At 45.7% G+C, this 16,155-nt stretch overlaps 1 protein-coding gene across 11 annotated transcripts in view; it reads right to left on the reverse strand.

Moving 5' to 3' along the window:
- The window catches only part of LOC102308038 (collagen alpha-1(XVII) chain), a 22,183-nt gene extending 6,297 nt beyond the window's left edge, over nucleotides 1-15,886 (reverse strand). Inside the window, exons 1-40 of one of the 11 annotated variants that reach the window (XM_042219622.1) lie at nucleotides 15,686-15,886; nucleotides 12,580-15,505; nucleotides 12,406-12,476; nucleotides 12,171-12,212; nucleotides 10,318-10,761; nucleotides 9,152-9,199; nucleotides 9,021-9,074; nucleotides 8,865-8,912; nucleotides 8,636-8,779; nucleotides 8,197-8,286; nucleotides 7,239-7,313; nucleotides 7,074-7,148; nucleotides 6,902-6,940; nucleotides 6,633-6,791; nucleotides 6,414-6,485; nucleotides 6,295-6,339; nucleotides 4,805-4,936; nucleotides 4,429-4,719; nucleotides 4,295-4,345; nucleotides 4,194-4,220; nucleotides 4,092-4,118; nucleotides 3,952-4,014; nucleotides 3,760-3,864; nucleotides 3,623-3,685; nucleotides 3,463-3,498; nucleotides 3,321-3,374; nucleotides 2,643-2,714; nucleotides 1,999-2,061; nucleotides 1,847-1,918; nucleotides 1,698-1,724; nucleotides 1,577-1,612; nucleotides 1,265-1,300; nucleotides 1,051-1,167; nucleotides 913-966; nucleotides 738-821; nucleotides 599-649; nucleotides 411-473; nucleotides 264-323; nucleotides 136-162; nucleotides 11-61 (exon numbers count right to left, since the gene is read on the reverse strand). In XM_042219622.1, coding sequence (XP_042075556.1) covers nucleotides 11-61; nucleotides 136-162; nucleotides 264-323; nucleotides 411-473; nucleotides 599-649; nucleotides 738-821; nucleotides 913-966; nucleotides 1,051-1,167; nucleotides 1,265-1,300; nucleotides 1,577-1,612; nucleotides 1,698-1,724; nucleotides 1,847-1,918; nucleotides 1,999-2,061; nucleotides 2,643-2,714; nucleotides 3,321-3,374; nucleotides 3,463-3,498; nucleotides 3,623-3,685; nucleotides 3,760-3,864; nucleotides 3,952-4,014; nucleotides 4,092-4,118; nucleotides 4,194-4,220; nucleotides 4,295-4,345; nucleotides 4,429-4,719; nucleotides 4,805-4,936; nucleotides 6,295-6,339; nucleotides 6,414-6,485; nucleotides 6,633-6,791; nucleotides 6,902-6,940; nucleotides 7,074-7,148; nucleotides 7,239-7,313; nucleotides 8,197-8,286; nucleotides 8,636-8,779; nucleotides 8,865-8,912; nucleotides 9,021-9,074; nucleotides 9,152-9,199; nucleotides 10,318-10,761; nucleotides 12,171-12,212; nucleotides 12,406-12,463 — 3,055 coding nt within the window. In that variant the 5' untranslated portion in view covers nucleotides 12,464-12,476; nucleotides 12,580-15,505; nucleotides 15,686-15,886. The other 10 variants (XM_042219623.1, XM_042219619.1, XM_042219620.1 and 7 more) reach the window with 10 other exon arrangements.
- Nucleotides 15,887-16,155: the final 269 nt, after the last annotated feature.

Consider the following 16,155-nt stretch of genomic DNA (forward strand, 5'->3'; position numbering starts at 1 on the left):
CCTGACATACCAACAGCTGGGTCTCCAGGGCTTCCTGGAAGGCCTGGTTGTCCTGGTTCACCTGGAAGAGCCACCACTACATTTAGACTGTCTGTGAAAACCTGGAGTTTCTAAAGTACGACGCAGTTTCCTCACCTTGGTACCCTTGTGGTCCTGGGTCACCTAAGACGAAAGAATTATAGAAAACATTCAAACTTCAACACTGGCCAGTTAATTTTCAAAAATGTTCAATCGTCAATATTCATCTGGTCCTCTGCACCTACCCTGTGACCCTTTCTGCCCCGGGGGTCCTGGAGGTCCGGGTGGTCCAGCAAAGAAGGTTTCTGAGATACAAAGTAAAGTGCACCAAATGCCATGCAAAGACACCAGAGGACAGTGTGTTTGTGTGAAATTAGTTTTCTTTTACCAACCTGATGTCGGCACAAAGCTCCCAGGCGCTCCTTTCTCGCCTGGAGGTCCAGGTTCGCCGATACCTGTGAGGTCACAGATCGGTTTAAGATGGAGAAAAACTGTTTGATTCTGATGCTGCCAAAATCATCTTTTATGCTGATCATCTATTTATTTATCTTTGTGTCCGTGGAGAAGAATACTTATTTACCTGGCTCTCCAGGAGGACCTCTGGGTCCTGGGGGACCCTCTTTAGACTCACCTGAATGAAAGTAACATTTGCATAATCGCGAGTTTAATTTAAGCCACAATGTTTGACATATTTGTGTTACATATAGCTCTAAACGTACCAGGAGGACCCTGAGGACCAGGTACTCCAGGAGGTCCTGGAGGTCCTTGTGGACCACGAGATCCAACCACTGAGGAAGTGTCTGCTAGGTAAGAAAACACCGAGGACGTATTAATATAATATGTTTTTGCTGAAACCAGTAGTGGATTTGGTGAAACTAAAGCTGTACCGCTCACCTGGCTCCCCCTTCTGCCCCCTCTCTCCCTTTTCTCCTCGCTCTCCCTTAGATCCTAAATGATTTTATCACAGGAAAAAATCAGTCCACATTTTTATTCCATCCAGATGCTTCGCATTGGACAAGATGGCGGATTTACCTGGTTGTCCTGGGATACCAGCAGGGCCAATTGGACCCGACAGACCAGGTGATCCAGCAGGACCTGGAGGTCCAGCTGGTCCTGGAGGTCCAGGGATGGCCACAGTATCAGAGCCAACTATACACAAAAAGAAGATAAACCAAAACCAAGTAAAGCTTTTCAAGCCCAAAAATGAACGACATGTAGCGAGTGTAACAAATCCTGCTGTTCTTACCTGGAGAAACGACTTTACCAGGTGTTCCTGGTTCACCTGAAACACAGCGTTAGGCTTCATCAAGCACCTATGCAGTCTAGACATATATCAACGCCTCCACCAGCTTTTGAGAAAACCACTCTTTAGTGTTTCATACATTTTATTTATTAATGTCTTTGAGTTTTTAGGGGAACTTTGGCTCCAGTTTTGTTCATCAGCGTAGCCTCACATGCTTTAAGGTTAAGAGCTCCAGACCTTCAGCCCTGTTGGTCCAAACTTTTTTCATTTTCATAGGAAATAAATAAACTGACTACAAAGAAAAGACGACCTCACCTTTACCACCAGGCTGGCCTGGGATTCCTGCAATACCTGAACAACAGATCACAAAAGCAAAACATGATCTTTTAAATATGTACATTTGAATCTGTACCTTAGTTTTTGTATATTATCATACCTGGGGGTCCCTGCAGCCCAGGGGGGCCTGAGGAAAAAGTGTTATTGTAAGGCATGAGAGAGGTTTTTATCTCAGGTTAGTCAGATAACATTAAACCGAACATGTAACCAGTTGCAGCAGAGGACTTTTGGTGGACAGGCATTTGATACCTGGGGGACCGGCATCTCCAGGAACTCCAGGTGGTCCTCTGGCACCAGGAAGTCCTACTGAACCTGGGTCACCTACAGTTTATACACAGATGTTTTATACCATTTACAACACTGTGTTCTGTAGTTATTCAGTGTTTGTCCAAACTTCTCACCTGCAATTCCTTTAGATCCCTTTAATCCTGGAGGTCCTTGAGGTCCAGGCTGTCCGGGTTCACCTAAAAATAAAGGGTTGAGGTTTGAAGATGACATTTTCAAGTCTCACTAGTTATTTCTTGCTTCGTCTTGTAATAGAATAACCTCAACCCAACGTACATATGTACTGCTAGCCTGCATTGGCTGACAACGTGGCGCGTCCTTACACACTTTTGGTAACTTTTAGCTCTACAAGCCAAACATGGCGAAATATCAGCATTCAAAATGACTGTATTTCAGTTATTCTTAAAGATGCAGAGTGAATCTGGGAGGGGCTAAAATCTAAAACTAAACTGCCCCCTTCTGCCGACAGAGTCTTTTTACCCTTTAGCTGTAAAAGGTTGATGGGATTGTCAGCCTGCCAGCAGGCGGGCATTGTGGAAACCAGAGTTTGTGAAAACGATAACTAGAGAGGTCTGAATCCTGGTGACCTTGACCTCAAGGTCAGAGGTCAATGTGCCTGATAATCTCGTAGGATTTTCAAATATTTAATATTAGTTATGTGCTGGTGGCCACAGCAGAGAGGCCATGTGAGCGAACTCTTCATGTGTAACAGAAGGACTGCGTGGCCTGTTGTGGATCACAGACGTGTGCTGAGACACACCTGCCGGTCCACGTGGTCCCCTCTCTCCGTGGTCTCCTTTGATTCCCGGCAGCCCAGGTGTTCCTCGCTCCCCTGCGTCACAGACAGTGGAGAAAGGTGGGGTGATCAGAGAGTTGTCCAAAGTGGATAAAAGCTTATCCGTTCAGCAACTCAGTGCATTCAGGTACATGGACATGGTTGAGATGAGCTGCTGAAGATCAAACGGAGCACCAGAGTGAGGAAAAAAGGGGATTCGAGTGACTTGGATCATGCCAGGGCTGATTGATAGGAAGGCACCAACTCAGAGAACTGCTCATTAAAACTGAGCTATGCATGAACGCGCAACAATCGGATCAAAGCTTCAGGCTGCTGGTGGTGATGTAGCCGTGTGGGGATGTTTTCTGGGCACCTTAGTACCAGCTGAGCTCGCCACAGTGTAGCTGAGTATTGTTACTGAGCCTTTATGACCATAGCACCTGCATGGTGCTATCACCTTAACATGGACCAATATGTTAGTGAGACAAAGGATTTAAGCAGCAAAAAGGAGTCCAGCCAGGTATGAGCAAGGTGTATCTAATAAAGTGGCCACTGAATGTACACATGGTCTGTGGATTTTGGGTAATATTGTCACAACACACTTAGAAGTGTCAGCATCCCAGTTTATACACAAGTCTAAAAAACCGAAGAGAAAGCGTCTACCTTTGGTTCCTGGAAGCCCCGCCTCCCCCTGGAATCCCTTTGATCCAGGAGCACCTGGATACATTTTGACAGATTTAATGAAGAAAAGGCCGTTGGTCGACACAAATCAACACTTTTAATATAGATGTGAAACCGTCTTTACCAGGACTTCCTGCGGCACCCGGCTCTCCTGTGGCACCTAAAGCAGACACGAAAAACATGCTTGTAGCTGCTAATTAGCATTTAACCTAAAACCTGCTAAATAACATTTTGATTCTTTGAATCTAAACTATCTGGTCTGATCATCACAAGCTTAACTTTACCTTTTGGACCTGCAGGTCCAGCAATACCAGCGGGACCCGGTCGTCCTGGCTCACCCTGGAATCCTTTCAAAGCCAAAATACAATCAGTAAATCCTCTCATGTATTTAGCTCGCTGACTTACTTGTATAGTTTCAAACCTCTGTCTCCTTTGGCTCCAAAGCCAGGTGATCCAGGTTCTCCTCGAGGGCCCACCGGTCCTTCCCGACCCCTCTGACCTTGTGGTCCCTCAGCACCTGGTTCACCTGGGCAAAGAAGAGGAGGAGTCAGGGTTTTTTCCCCTTTTAGTGTTGTCTTTACAAAAGTTATTAAATATTAATTATTAAATATACCTGCACTTCCCTTTGGTCCCCTTGGTCCTTCCAAACCTGGGTGCCCGATCTGCCCAGGAAGACCTAAAGCAGTCAGACATCAAAGAAGAAGTTTGTCGGCTCACCGGGGAGGAAACAAACACATTAGTTCTGAGGCTTACCTGGAGGGCCAGACGTTCCTATATCACCTGCAACAAAACAAGTGTCAGCAGCTAGTTCCACATATTACACCGTTATTATGTGTAGCTAGAAGTACTCCTCACCTTTTTGTCCTAATGGCCCTGGGTCACCTGTAATGCAGAGGCCAAGACGATAAATACAAACAAAACATGAATTTCTAAACGATTTTTAAATGATTTCAAACCTTTAGGGCCCGGCTCTCCTCGCTCTCCTTTCAGTGAGTATGCCAGAGTTTCTAAACCCAAATAAAGTTTTCAGCATTTGTTAAATGTCCAGAAATGGTTGAAGACAGCTGATCGGTGCGTTACATTTTCACACCTCTTACAGATCCTGAGCGGAGCTCATCCCTGACCAGCTGCTGTATGAGTCTTTCCAGGGTGGCCCTGTCCTGGACCAGGCTGTTTCCCGTGCCTCCGCCTTTGCCAGCACCATCCAGGTTGAGCCCGTTGTCGGAGTCGATGAGGGTGGAAGCGGCGTTCTTCTCGATGTATGTGGATTCCACCCGCTCGGAGATTTTGTTGCCAGAAGACGTCAAGTGACTGACTGACGCGGATCTGGTGATGGCTTCCAGAACGTCCACGCGGCCTTTCAGGCGTCTGACTTCTTCACCTGTGAGACAAGACGCAGGCTGGCAGGTAAACCTGTGCAGATCACTCTCACAGACCCCTGTGATGGTGAAGTCTTTCCATCTTACCCAAAGCAATGAGTCCAAAAAGGACACTGAAGAGGAGCAACAGGCTGAGCAGGAGGCCCAGGAGCCACTGCCACCAGCTGCAGCAGGAGCACAAGCCAAAACTGGACTGTTTCATGTCTTTTATATGGATGTCTGAGAAATAAACAGATTCATGTTGTTTAGTCATATTGGATCTATTTTACATACAAGATAGAAATAAACCTGCATTCTTCTTTAACGGCCAGCAGGGGGCGACTGTTGCAAAAATGAGTCAGATTTTTACAAAAGTTCGTGATTTCAGTTCAAATCAGTTTTATTTATACAGAAAGAAATCACAACAACAGTCGCCTCAAGGTGCTTGTATTGTAAGGCAGACCCTACAATCATACCATCATGCAGCCCCGATCAAAAGTTTAAGATCGTAACAAGGTTCCAAGTAGAGCTTCAACGTGCAACAAGAGGAAATGAGAGAAAACAGCGTTTAAACTGAAACAGGCTGTTTTACACCTGTAAAACCTGTAAACCCCCCAAAACAGAAATCAAACATGAACTCAGTATGAGAGCTCCACTGTTATTGTTGATCACTTCAAACATTCGTTGCGGCATGCTTGATGTAAGCGTTTCCATGAGGTGAGGGGGAACAGACGGCTGCACAAACACAGCTACTGTCTGGAACTGTTGTCCATTTCTGTAAACCTCCCCTGCCATCCATCCTGAAAGTTCTCAGTTGGATTTAGATCAGAGGAACACGCAGGATGGTCCAAGAGAGTGATGTTACTCTCCTGTGGGCACCGTGACCCTGCTGCTGCAGTTCAACAACCCGACCACGTTCTCAAAGCTAACGTTTGTTTGGCTTTGCCACCAGAACGTCACGGCAGTGTGACTACCTGACCGAGAATGACAATGAATCCACATTTTGCAACAGCCTGTTTCAGTTTAAGCGTTATTTTCAATAAATCGCTCAGAAAATGTTTTGCGTCACTCCCATTTCTTCTTGTTGGATGTTGAAGCTCCACCTGGAACCTTGTTAAGATCCAACCGTGCAAAATATGATTTTTCTCATTTTTCAAGTGGTCCCCGCTGGCGACAGCGGGAAGGAAAAACTCCCTTTTAAGAGGAAGAAACCTCAACCAGGCTCAGGGAGGGGCGGGGCCATCTGCTGCGACCGTTTGAGGTGAGGGGATGAAGACAGGACAAAGGTTTGCTCACATGTGATTCCTGAGAGTCTGAGAGCCTGCAGGCTTCACTGTTCAGCTCAAGAGGCTGCTGCTCACGACGTTAAAGCTGCTGTTTAGTTGATACGATTTTTCCTTTTGGTTTATTTATAAAAACATAATTAATCAACTTCAGATGGCCTAGGAGACTCCACACAGACCCAGGCTAGCAGTTCCCAGTGCACATGTAAAGTGTTTCGCTTTGTAGCTAACAGCTGACGATGTGTGGGTAACATCACACCCTAAATATGTCAGAATATCTAAATCTGCAGGAGTTTATTAAGACTGTTAACATACCTGCATAGGTGGCTTTGTCTTTAGTCCCAGCTTTCAGGGTCGAAGCTACGGCAGAAACAGAGATGACATTAATAAGTGCAAACCAGGCGTGTAACCTGTGTGACAGTTATCCGGCCTACATTCTGTTGCTCTGTCCACTGTGCTGAAGGATTTCAGTTTCTCAGTCTTCAGGGTGTCATCAGAGAACAAAGCTGCAACACATCAATGACACCTGATCAAGAAGCAGATCTTCAGGACCATTAAAGTAATAATATATCTACAAGAGCCAAACACAGCTGTGCTCTAGACCTTCAAATTTAACTCCAAATAATAAAGCTCAGATTTTCAGTTTGTGTTACCGGGTAGACTGGCAGGTGCAGCAGACATGAACTGCTTCCCGGTGTCTTTGGCCACGACGAGCCGCTCTGTCGGCTTGACTGGAGCGTTCTCCTTCTCCGTGAGCACAAACTTAAAGTCTTTCCCCGAGGCCTCGTCACCGGTGGGGCTGCTGGGTCTCACTGTCAGACACAGGCAGCGGGACATTCGTGTCAGTGATGACCTGTGCCTAACTAAACATCTTAAATCTTTTTCACAGCCAGCAGCTGGAGCGTTATCTTCATGTCCTCACCTGTGCTCGTTCCAGACACGTTCTTCTGCACGCCGTAAACTGTGAGGAGACAGGAACACGTCCTCATTAAACAGGGAGAGGGCAAAGCTGTGAGCTAATGTGTGCGGGTGCTTTTTAGTGTCACGTCTAGGAGGTGAAGTGGGACAGACTGGACAAAGGATCAGTGCTTCACCTATGTGTGTGTTGGCTGCAGTGGGAGAAAAGGCAGTGGGAGTGGTCAGGTTATTCTGCACGCCGTACACTGGAGCTGAAACAGAGTCAAACAGCGTCGTTATCCGGTGACAGCGTGAAGCTCAGCATTGAACGCTGCGCTGTGACACGGCAGGAAAAGGCTCACCGGAGCTGCCGTTCTGCGCCGGAGACGGGCCGCCGCTCACAGACGGAGAGCCGAGTGTCAGGTTGTTCTGAGCTCCTGTACGTGACAGAACAGCCTCGTTAGTCTTATCATCATTATCTGCCACCGACGGCAAAGAAAAGGCTTCAGAGGCCTGCACGGGTCTACAGCAGAAACATGCAGTGCAGGGCGAACTGAGGGAGAACATCACAGGACTTGTTACTGCCAGAGGAAACGATGATACCTCCGTTCATCTATAGCAGGGACACGCATGCAGCATGTAACATATGCAGTGTTTTAATGCCCAGCAGCTTTAATACCATCTATCCATGTTTTCAGTAAACAAAGGTTTACAAAGGGTTGCTGTGGCTTATTTTTCCCGTTGTTGTCTTTGTTTCCTTGCATCACAGTATTGTGGTTAAAATCATCTTCATCATCTTCCTTTATAGGTTCGTAAAGTCTTCAGCTTTTTCTTTTTGTTGGAGGTGAATTTAAAATGACGTCTCTGAATATGTTCAATATGTAAGACGATTTTATATTAAAACATTTCTAAAATAAAAACAAGCTTTTTAGATTTTTCTTGCCGCACGGTTCGTTTATAAACAGTGTTTACACAAACATTGTTGTTTATTAAAGTAAACAAAGTTTTCTGTTTGAATGGTGAAAGTTTTCATCTTTCTTCACCAAAGTAAACGAACTTTTCTCTCTGCTGCTGTGCTACAAACACAGATCAGATCTGAAGCTTAAGTTGAACCTTGTGACCTGTCTGCATCACCACGGTAACGAGCTGATCTGGAGCAGGATTTTGAAATTGTGCGGATTCATGTTTATTTTTATTTACTGTTGCTGAAGGAAAACAGCAGAGCATCCATACAGAGCGTGAAGCAGAAAGGTTGGCTAACAAACAAAGTTCGCGACCTCCATCCTCTCTGAGGCAAACACAAACCCTCCTGTCACCGACCTGGCTGGTAGAGGATGCTCAGGTTGCTGTGGTTGGGGTTGTACATGTAGCTGCTCACAGACGAGCCACTCCACAGGCTGCCGTACTGATCTAAGAGGGAAGAAAGAGGAGATATTCATCCACTCACCTCCTCCTCACATGGCAGACATGTTTGGGCCTAACTGGGCCTCCTTTCAGCCCTCATTGCTCGGTCGCAGCTCTGACAAAGGTTGCATGGACTCTATGTGATCTCGATGTCACACCTGACAAATATAAGCTGGACCTGTTGGTTGAGTCCAGCAGTTAGATGCATCCTGGATCAATCCTCTCAATCCAGGATGGTTGTTGCTCGTCTACAGCTTGTGTGTAGAGGTGGGCAACTCCTGAGGTCCACCTCTGCATCATCTCAGAGTTTAAATTGCTACACGAGTGACATGTGAGGCCTTTAAAGTGACCGAACCTGCACCGGAGCTGTCAGGCAGGGTCCTCGGGTCCACGCTGGCCTTCTTGGGGATGGGCAGCGTGTTGTTAGGGGACTGGGTGGGGCTGATGCCGGTGGAGCGGTTTCCTCTCAGCAGGCGCTTCACGTCGTCCAGCTCCGTCCCTGAAGCACAGGAACCGGTGCATTTGGACCAAACTGATGGATGAATGCTTTACGGTCTGGATGTGTGATGGAGGGCGATACTCACAGCTTCCTGTAGGAGAAGCGCTCTGCAGCCGGACTCTGATCTCACTCTCTGAAAGCAACCCGAACTAATCAGTTGACCTTTAACCTGATACCTTTAGATTAAAACAAAACGGTGTCGTGCTTCATTTTTATTGATCATGTGGTTTCAGCGTGTCACCTCGGCTCTGAGCTCTCCCTCTAGTGACAGAAGTGGATGGTGCGCTTGAACTGCCTGTAAAAACACAACGTCCAAAAATCTGTTATAGTGCACGTGTAAGCTTTTAATCTGAAATTCAAGCATAAACTCACCATAATCCTTCCTGTTGTACTCTGGAGAGGAGTTTGGACTCGAGCTCTCTGAAACATAAAATAAAGAACTAATTATTAGAAAGCTGGACCTCCTGTTCCACAGGGGGCGCTATCGAGACGTCCAGCATGAACGAGAACCTGAAGAGTCCAAACATAGATATTTTATATTCTTTTGTTTTCCTGGAAATGTCCATCATGGTTCAGTAGACGTGTTTAAGACAATAGTTGAAGCTCAGTTTCTTCTTTACAGTTTGAGCTGATGTAAACTCGTTTCTGTGAGTGAAGGTCATCGCAGCAGCCCGAGCAGCAGAGGGAGCTGCATCACCACACCCAGCCGTGGAAGCTTCTGCTGGGCTTTAACTACAACTATGAATACAGAAACACGACACTGCAGTTCCTCAAATGGCCACTTGAGGCCTCCGTGCTCGATGGAGGTTCCAGGTTTCCGAACAAGCTTAGAGGTTCCGTTTTTTTACCTCTAACATCTGGATACTGACGTGCTAATCGATGTCTGGTCAACTTCAGCTGCATCTTTTTAATCTAACTGATGCAATAGCATCTAAATATACTCACTTCATGCTTGCAGTGAACAAAATGCTCTGCCAATGACTTATTTCAGCTGGACAAACAATTAATATGCTCACGAAGATAAAATAAAAAGTCTTCGGAGCTTAAAGAGAAAGTGACCGGACGTCTTTGAGTTTGTTGAAGATGTTTCACCTCTAACCCGAGAAGCTCGTTCGGTTAGAATAAATGTGATAGTTTGATTCTTTCTAGTAGATGATGTCAACAATTATTTTAGCTGTTTAGCTTCATTCGCTCGAGGATTAGCCTGCCAGCGCCCCCTGCTGCAACTCAGACCAAACTGCAGCCAGTTAATGTGTGAAGGTTGAACCTTCGATGATTCAGGCTGTTTATGACTTTAGCTGATTTCTGTGATTTTTTATTAAAAAACATTAATTTCATTAAAGTGATTTAACATGTTTACTACGACTCGTCATGTTTTCTACAGGAACTGGTCGATTCCTGGAAAAATGTCTTCTTTTACTTTTTTGGCGCTGATTGTAATTTGCTGGTTCTGATTCCATAATTAAGCATCTTATTTTTTCACGTCTCTCAGTAACATAAAGCTGGCTTATTACTGCTTATTGACCTTTGACCCTCACCTTCAAAGGCCTCTGACAGCGCTGCAGCCATGGTGGTGATGCTCTTCCTCTCCTTTGAAGCAGGTGAAGAAGCGAACACAGAGGAGGAGGAGGAGGAGCCCCTCTTCGCCTCCCCTGATCTTCCTGAGCTGTAGCCGGGTTTGTTCACGGTGGAAACTGTCACAGCGCCCAAACCTCCGTCCCTTTTCGCCCCCTCTCTGCCACCGCTTCCTGCACTGTAGGACATGTTTGAGGAGCCGGCAGCAGCCCTGAACTCGTCACCCGACCCCGACGCCTCCCTAACCTCTGAAACCAGAGACCCTCCGCCTGAAGATGCAGCAGAGGAAGCTCCTACAGAGGTGGTGCTGATTCCCTCGCTGGATGTGGTCGCTCCAGAGCCTCCTGGTGCAGCTCCACCACCTGACCCACTGACACCCAGTGATGGACCACCTGAAGGCAAAGAGACTGGAGACAAACAGCTTAGTTAAAACCAAATGAATATTTTTCCTTCTTTAATCTTTGTTTTTCTTGTCATCAGTTCAGTAATTTATCAAACCGTCTGCCTGCCGCGACCGAGCCAGGCGAGAACTGCAAGACCGAACTGGCAGAGTTCATATTTGACCTTTAATTTAAAAAAAGAAGAAAAGTAACAACATTCCTCAGATGATCCTCCGCTTGCCTCTCTGTGTCTCAGCATGCTTTATGACTGTGAGCCCTGCAGCCTCAGGTGTGACTTATGCCAGGCACACAGCAGGTGCTGCCCACAGTCGTCTTTATTTCTATTATCAATGATAAGCTGTCAGCTGCCAGCCTGTGCCAGGAACCACACGAGACAGACACACAGCGGCATCACTCTCAGGACAGAGCAGGTGCCAGTTATGAAGACCTGTCATCTGAACACCTTTCAGGTCTTTCTTTAGTTTCACAGCTCGCAGTCGGGCTGCTGTGGTTCAGCTTCATGTTCTTCATTTCAACGCATCGCCAGAAAACACTGAAGAGAGCAAAGTGAAGCGTTTAGCTTCAGCAGCACAACACTGACGTGGCAGCAGCTACACATGCTCTGTTCTGCAGGTACGACTCCAAGAACAAACATGATGATTCCCGAGGCTCAGGTTTGGATTTGGATGAGCTGAGAGCTTCTGTGTTGGCACCTGTGGTGCAATGAGAGGATCCAACCTTGCCAGACGTTCAAGTTTATCCTTCAGCTGGTTGATCTTTGAATGTTAAACAACGTTAAAGATGTGGTTGTAAATTTCTGTCTCCTAAATCTTCAGTCTGGTTCAGTTCCAGCGAGCCTCCTGTGGGCTTCTGTCACAGGGCTCCGGTTTAAAACCCACGTGAGCCGCGCAAATCTTGTTCACTGAAAGTCTGAAAAGTTGATTCTGGTGAACCGAACAAACTTTCTGTGGTTTCCTGGATGACTGAGCATCGACACACTGACCGAGAGCTGACTCTCCTTTGTCATGGATTTCTGTAAACCTGGTTTTGTTGATTTGTGGCCACTTGGACAGAAACGAGACAACAAACAACATTTAGTTTCTTCATAGGAAGTTTTTGATTTAACACTTTCACATGTTCAAGTTTCCACTGCAAAAATAAAGGAAAACGATGATGAATGTGCTGAAGCAAAGAGTGGATACTGACTCAAAACCAACAAAAACATGTAACGATGATAAATGTGTGATAACTACAGGATACAAATGTTTTTCTTGCTCATTTGTCTCCAAGTGGAGAGAAAAATTATTCCGAAAACAACTTTATTCCTGTAACCTAATGATGATTAATGTGTTTGATGTGATTTGTTTCGTCTCATGAATAATGACTCTGGAGTTATTGATTGATATCCACATGAAAGTAAAAACATCTAAACTTACTTGGCGTTGTCAGTCGAACAGTCTTTGGTGGTTTTCTGAAGACTGTGAAGAAATATTTAGTCGTTAATACGTCGTCTCGGATGCTCTCACAGGATTTTCCACCATGTTTCCCAAACTCCTGACAGCCTTTAACGTGCATTCACATTCAGTCCAAACATGATTTATTCTCAGCTGTGATTCGATTAAACCGAGTTTCTTTTAACCAACATTTCAGAACAAACCTCTCCGGTCTTACCTTTGTTTACGGCGCCTCCGCCTGAGCCGACCGTCCTCTCCGCCGTCGACCTGTCCATCCAACGCTAACTGCTGCAACAACACACATGCTGCTGCAGTCAGTCCACAACAAAGCAGCTCTCGTATTGTGTGAGAGATGAAAGAGCGCGACTCGTAAAAAGCCTGATTTTCTTACAGTGAAGTGGACTACAGTGTTGCACGCCCGAGGCCATGTTTGCACACCGATATGTCTCTGAGCTCGTGTTTCTCTCCTTTGTGTCTCTGGTGGAAAAAGCTCTTTAGAATGATTGAAAACTCTGCAGAAAGGACGCAGCTCTTTGTTCTCCTGATAAATGTGGCTTTGCTTTTAACAGATGGGACGAATGTAGAAAAACAATCCTCAACAAAACTGAAGCAGGTCTGAGGTTTTACTGGTGAACTGGGAGGTGGCATCAAAGGTTTTCCAACAGTCCAACAAATGGACTGAAAACACCTGAATTCTCCTCAACTGAAATGATTTAAAGGCTTCCAGCATCAATGCTGAAAACAAACCACTGTGGCCCATCTGTCATCTGATGGAGGGAGAAGAACCGAGGACTGAGGCAAAAGTTTAAAGTTTACAGAAACCACAAAGGAAGGCACAGGGATGAGACTCTTCATACAGAGAAAAGAAGGGAGGGAGCTCGGAGAAGAGCCGTGAGACAAACAGTCAGGGAACCGAAGACAGGAAGTTGACTCGAGGAAGAGCGACTACTAAGACAGGAAGTGAAACCTGGAGGACACAATCCCAGACAGCATCATCAAAACTAAAGCATAACCTCACTGAGGACCAGAGACGCGTTACTGTAATCCGATTACTTTTTTCAAGTAACTTGACCAACAGTGCTGAGGACTCAGGACTGCGAGTCAGTGTGTCGTGTTTAAGAGATGTTCACTGAAGTTAAAGACGGGTCGGGCTGTACTTTTACACGACGGCGCCCTGAGTCAGCGTAACCTTGGAGACGAGTGCAGAGAGCCTTTAACCTCCTAAGACCCGAACTCTTCCATGCATGCATTTTTAATTTCTCTTCATCAGACTGGGACCTGATGAAGAGGATTTCAGGCCCTTGTAGAGCAAAATGTAGTATTTGATGTGATTCACATATGTGGACGCCAGGTCCTAGGAGGGGACGCCACCTCACGTGACACGGAGGCACACATACAGCCCACTGTGACCTTCAGTGGGTCAGACTGGGGAAAATCCACTTCCCGTCAGTGTAAAGTAGGTTATCTGCACATTTAGTCCCCAAGATATCACAATACAAGAAAAGGAAGGGCCAACAGTACGTCTCAGTTTTTATTCTGCTTCGCGAAAAAGTCCAGAATTCCTTCTTTACGTGTCTTGATGCTGCTCAGACATCCAGGTGAGGAAACGCCAGAAAGTCGATTCTGTTCATCTCAACGTAACCAAGTCAAAGCTGAAGGAGTGACTGAGCTGAGTGAACAAATGTCTCTCTCAGTGAAAACGTCCAGATGAACAGAGTCGCCTTCCTGGCCGTCGTCCTGCATGTTTCCAAAGCCAACTTTGTGACAGTTTAAATAAAGGTTACACGGAGCTGCTGCGCCCTGCTGTGGAACAAAGTGGTATTACAGAAAAGTCCAGCCTTTGTTTATCTCTTCTATACGCCAACATAAAGTCATTGTTTCTTCAGGTTTTTAAAACACAAGTATTAACAGCTTTAAAAACGTTTTTAAAGCACCTCATATTCATCCTGTGAGTTTCCAAACATTTAAAAATACTCCGACTGTGTCGGGACGTTCACACTATCACACGTAGGAAACTCTGGCTCATTTGAAGAGAAGCAGAATCAACATGTACGACCTTTATATACCTTTTAAAATAATCCACTTTGGTTGCTTCCTTGTTCTTCTGAACCCACATTTTTAAAATCTCCAGGTTCTGACGTTAAACCCTAAACTGAATTATGAAGCACCGCTGATAGTTTTTTCTTCCCAATCTTGAAAAGTAAACATTGAAGGTTTTATTAGAATAAAACATATTTAGAGACGGTCTATTAGGAACACCTGGACTGATAAACTCCTCACTGCTGTGATTTTTTTATCATCAACTCAAAAACATCTTTAAATTCAGGCCCAAAACAAACAAACTCTGTGGGTCAGAGATGCTCGGAGAACTTTGAGTTTTAGAGCTTTTAAGGACATTTTAACTTCTGCCTATCTGAAAATAACATCCTTAGCAGCCTCGTCACTGAGATCGCGCTGTCAGCTTTCATTCTCTGGTTGTGTCTGAGCATTAAAACTTATTTGGCTTCATTTAGGAAACGACAGAGTTCAGGATGAAACAAACGCTTTCACAGCAGTTACCCTGCAAAGACAGCATCTGATACCCTCATGGCTCCGACACCTCACTTCCTCGTAGGCCTTAAAGGAGGAAAAGTTAAAAAATGGTGCCCTCAAGTGTTTTTGTCACCAATGCCAAAATCTGGTGCCTCCAGCTCAGCTGATGTGTGAAGCTGATTGGAAAACAATGTTTCAGTGACGCCAGAGAAAGTGACGGGCTGGTCCGAACAGGAGCTTCTGTAAACAGCTGCTGGATGTCTGAGTGCTGCTCAGCCCTCTCAGCAGCAGCCTTCTGCAAACCCAGACCAACATGATGCTAAACCGCTGGACCAGAGGGAGATGTTTCCACTGCTTCAGATGACTGGGCATCTTTTTGGAAATAAATGATCCTGATATAACAGGAGAATCTATTAACGGGGCAGAGTGTGACTCACACTCCCCCCAAAACCTCCTGCAAAGGCTGCACATGTGTCCACACAACACAAACACACGAGATTCAAACCTGCTCATAACAAGAACCTGATTACACTTGGACAGTGATGCCACATGAACACATGAAACCCTTCAAACACTACATGTATTTAAACATTGTGATTCTTCTTGTTTTTGTAACACACAGAGGGTCTGAGCTCCCCTCAAACATTCACTAAAGTTTAAAAAGTTATTTTTCACTTTCTAACAAACCTTACAGCTTAAAAAGAATATTTCCGTCACAGGCTGGTACTCTGATCAGGAACACACGGGTCAACCAGCAGCTTTACCCACACCAGCCTCAGTCTCACCTGAAATGAAGCACACGAAGATGAAGCTTTACTTTACCTCTCAGCTCGTTTGCGCTAAACCAGTGCGTCTCATCCTCCTCAGCACAAATAAAGAAGACGTGGAGTCCAGGTGCTGAAGGGGAGCGATGTGCATGCATGCGTGTGTCTGGAGAGTTTATGTATTAGCTTTGTGTGACTCACAGCTTCATCCGACAAGTTCCAACAAAGTCAAACGTGCTTTCATTTCAGCGCCTGACAGCCCCCCGGGGGCGACGGGAATCAAAGTTTTACACACTCGCATGAATGCAGCGAGAGCCGCTCAACAACATGCTGCACAAATACTACGAACGCACTGACTTACAGCTGCGATTAAACCTGTTTGTGGCGAACAGACTGAAAGTTTTTATGTTGGATTAAATAAAACAAACTCACTGAAATGCGTCATTAAAAATGACAGCAGGAAACTTTGTGCACAGAAAAAGTGCTAAAAACTGCACATGCGCAGATCCTCTCGGTATAAGTGCTCGTGCACGTGTTTACGTGCTCGTGCAGCGGGCCTTACAGCTGCAGTGAAGCCTCCCGACTCTTTTTACTCTCAGTGAAGCAGAGAAACGCAGCTCACAACATGATCTCCACCAGTTCACACCAGGAATTATGAGAAACTTTCACGC

This window comes from Haplochromis burtoni, unplaced genomic scaffold (assembly GCF_018398535.1).
Source record: "Haplochromis burtoni strain Fernald_Lab_line unplaced genomic scaffold, NCSU_Asbu1 Contig_35, whole genome shotgun sequence".
In the NCBI taxonomy this organism is placed as follows: domain Eukaryota; kingdom Metazoa; phylum Chordata; class Actinopteri; order Cichliformes; family Cichlidae; genus Haplochromis; species Haplochromis burtoni.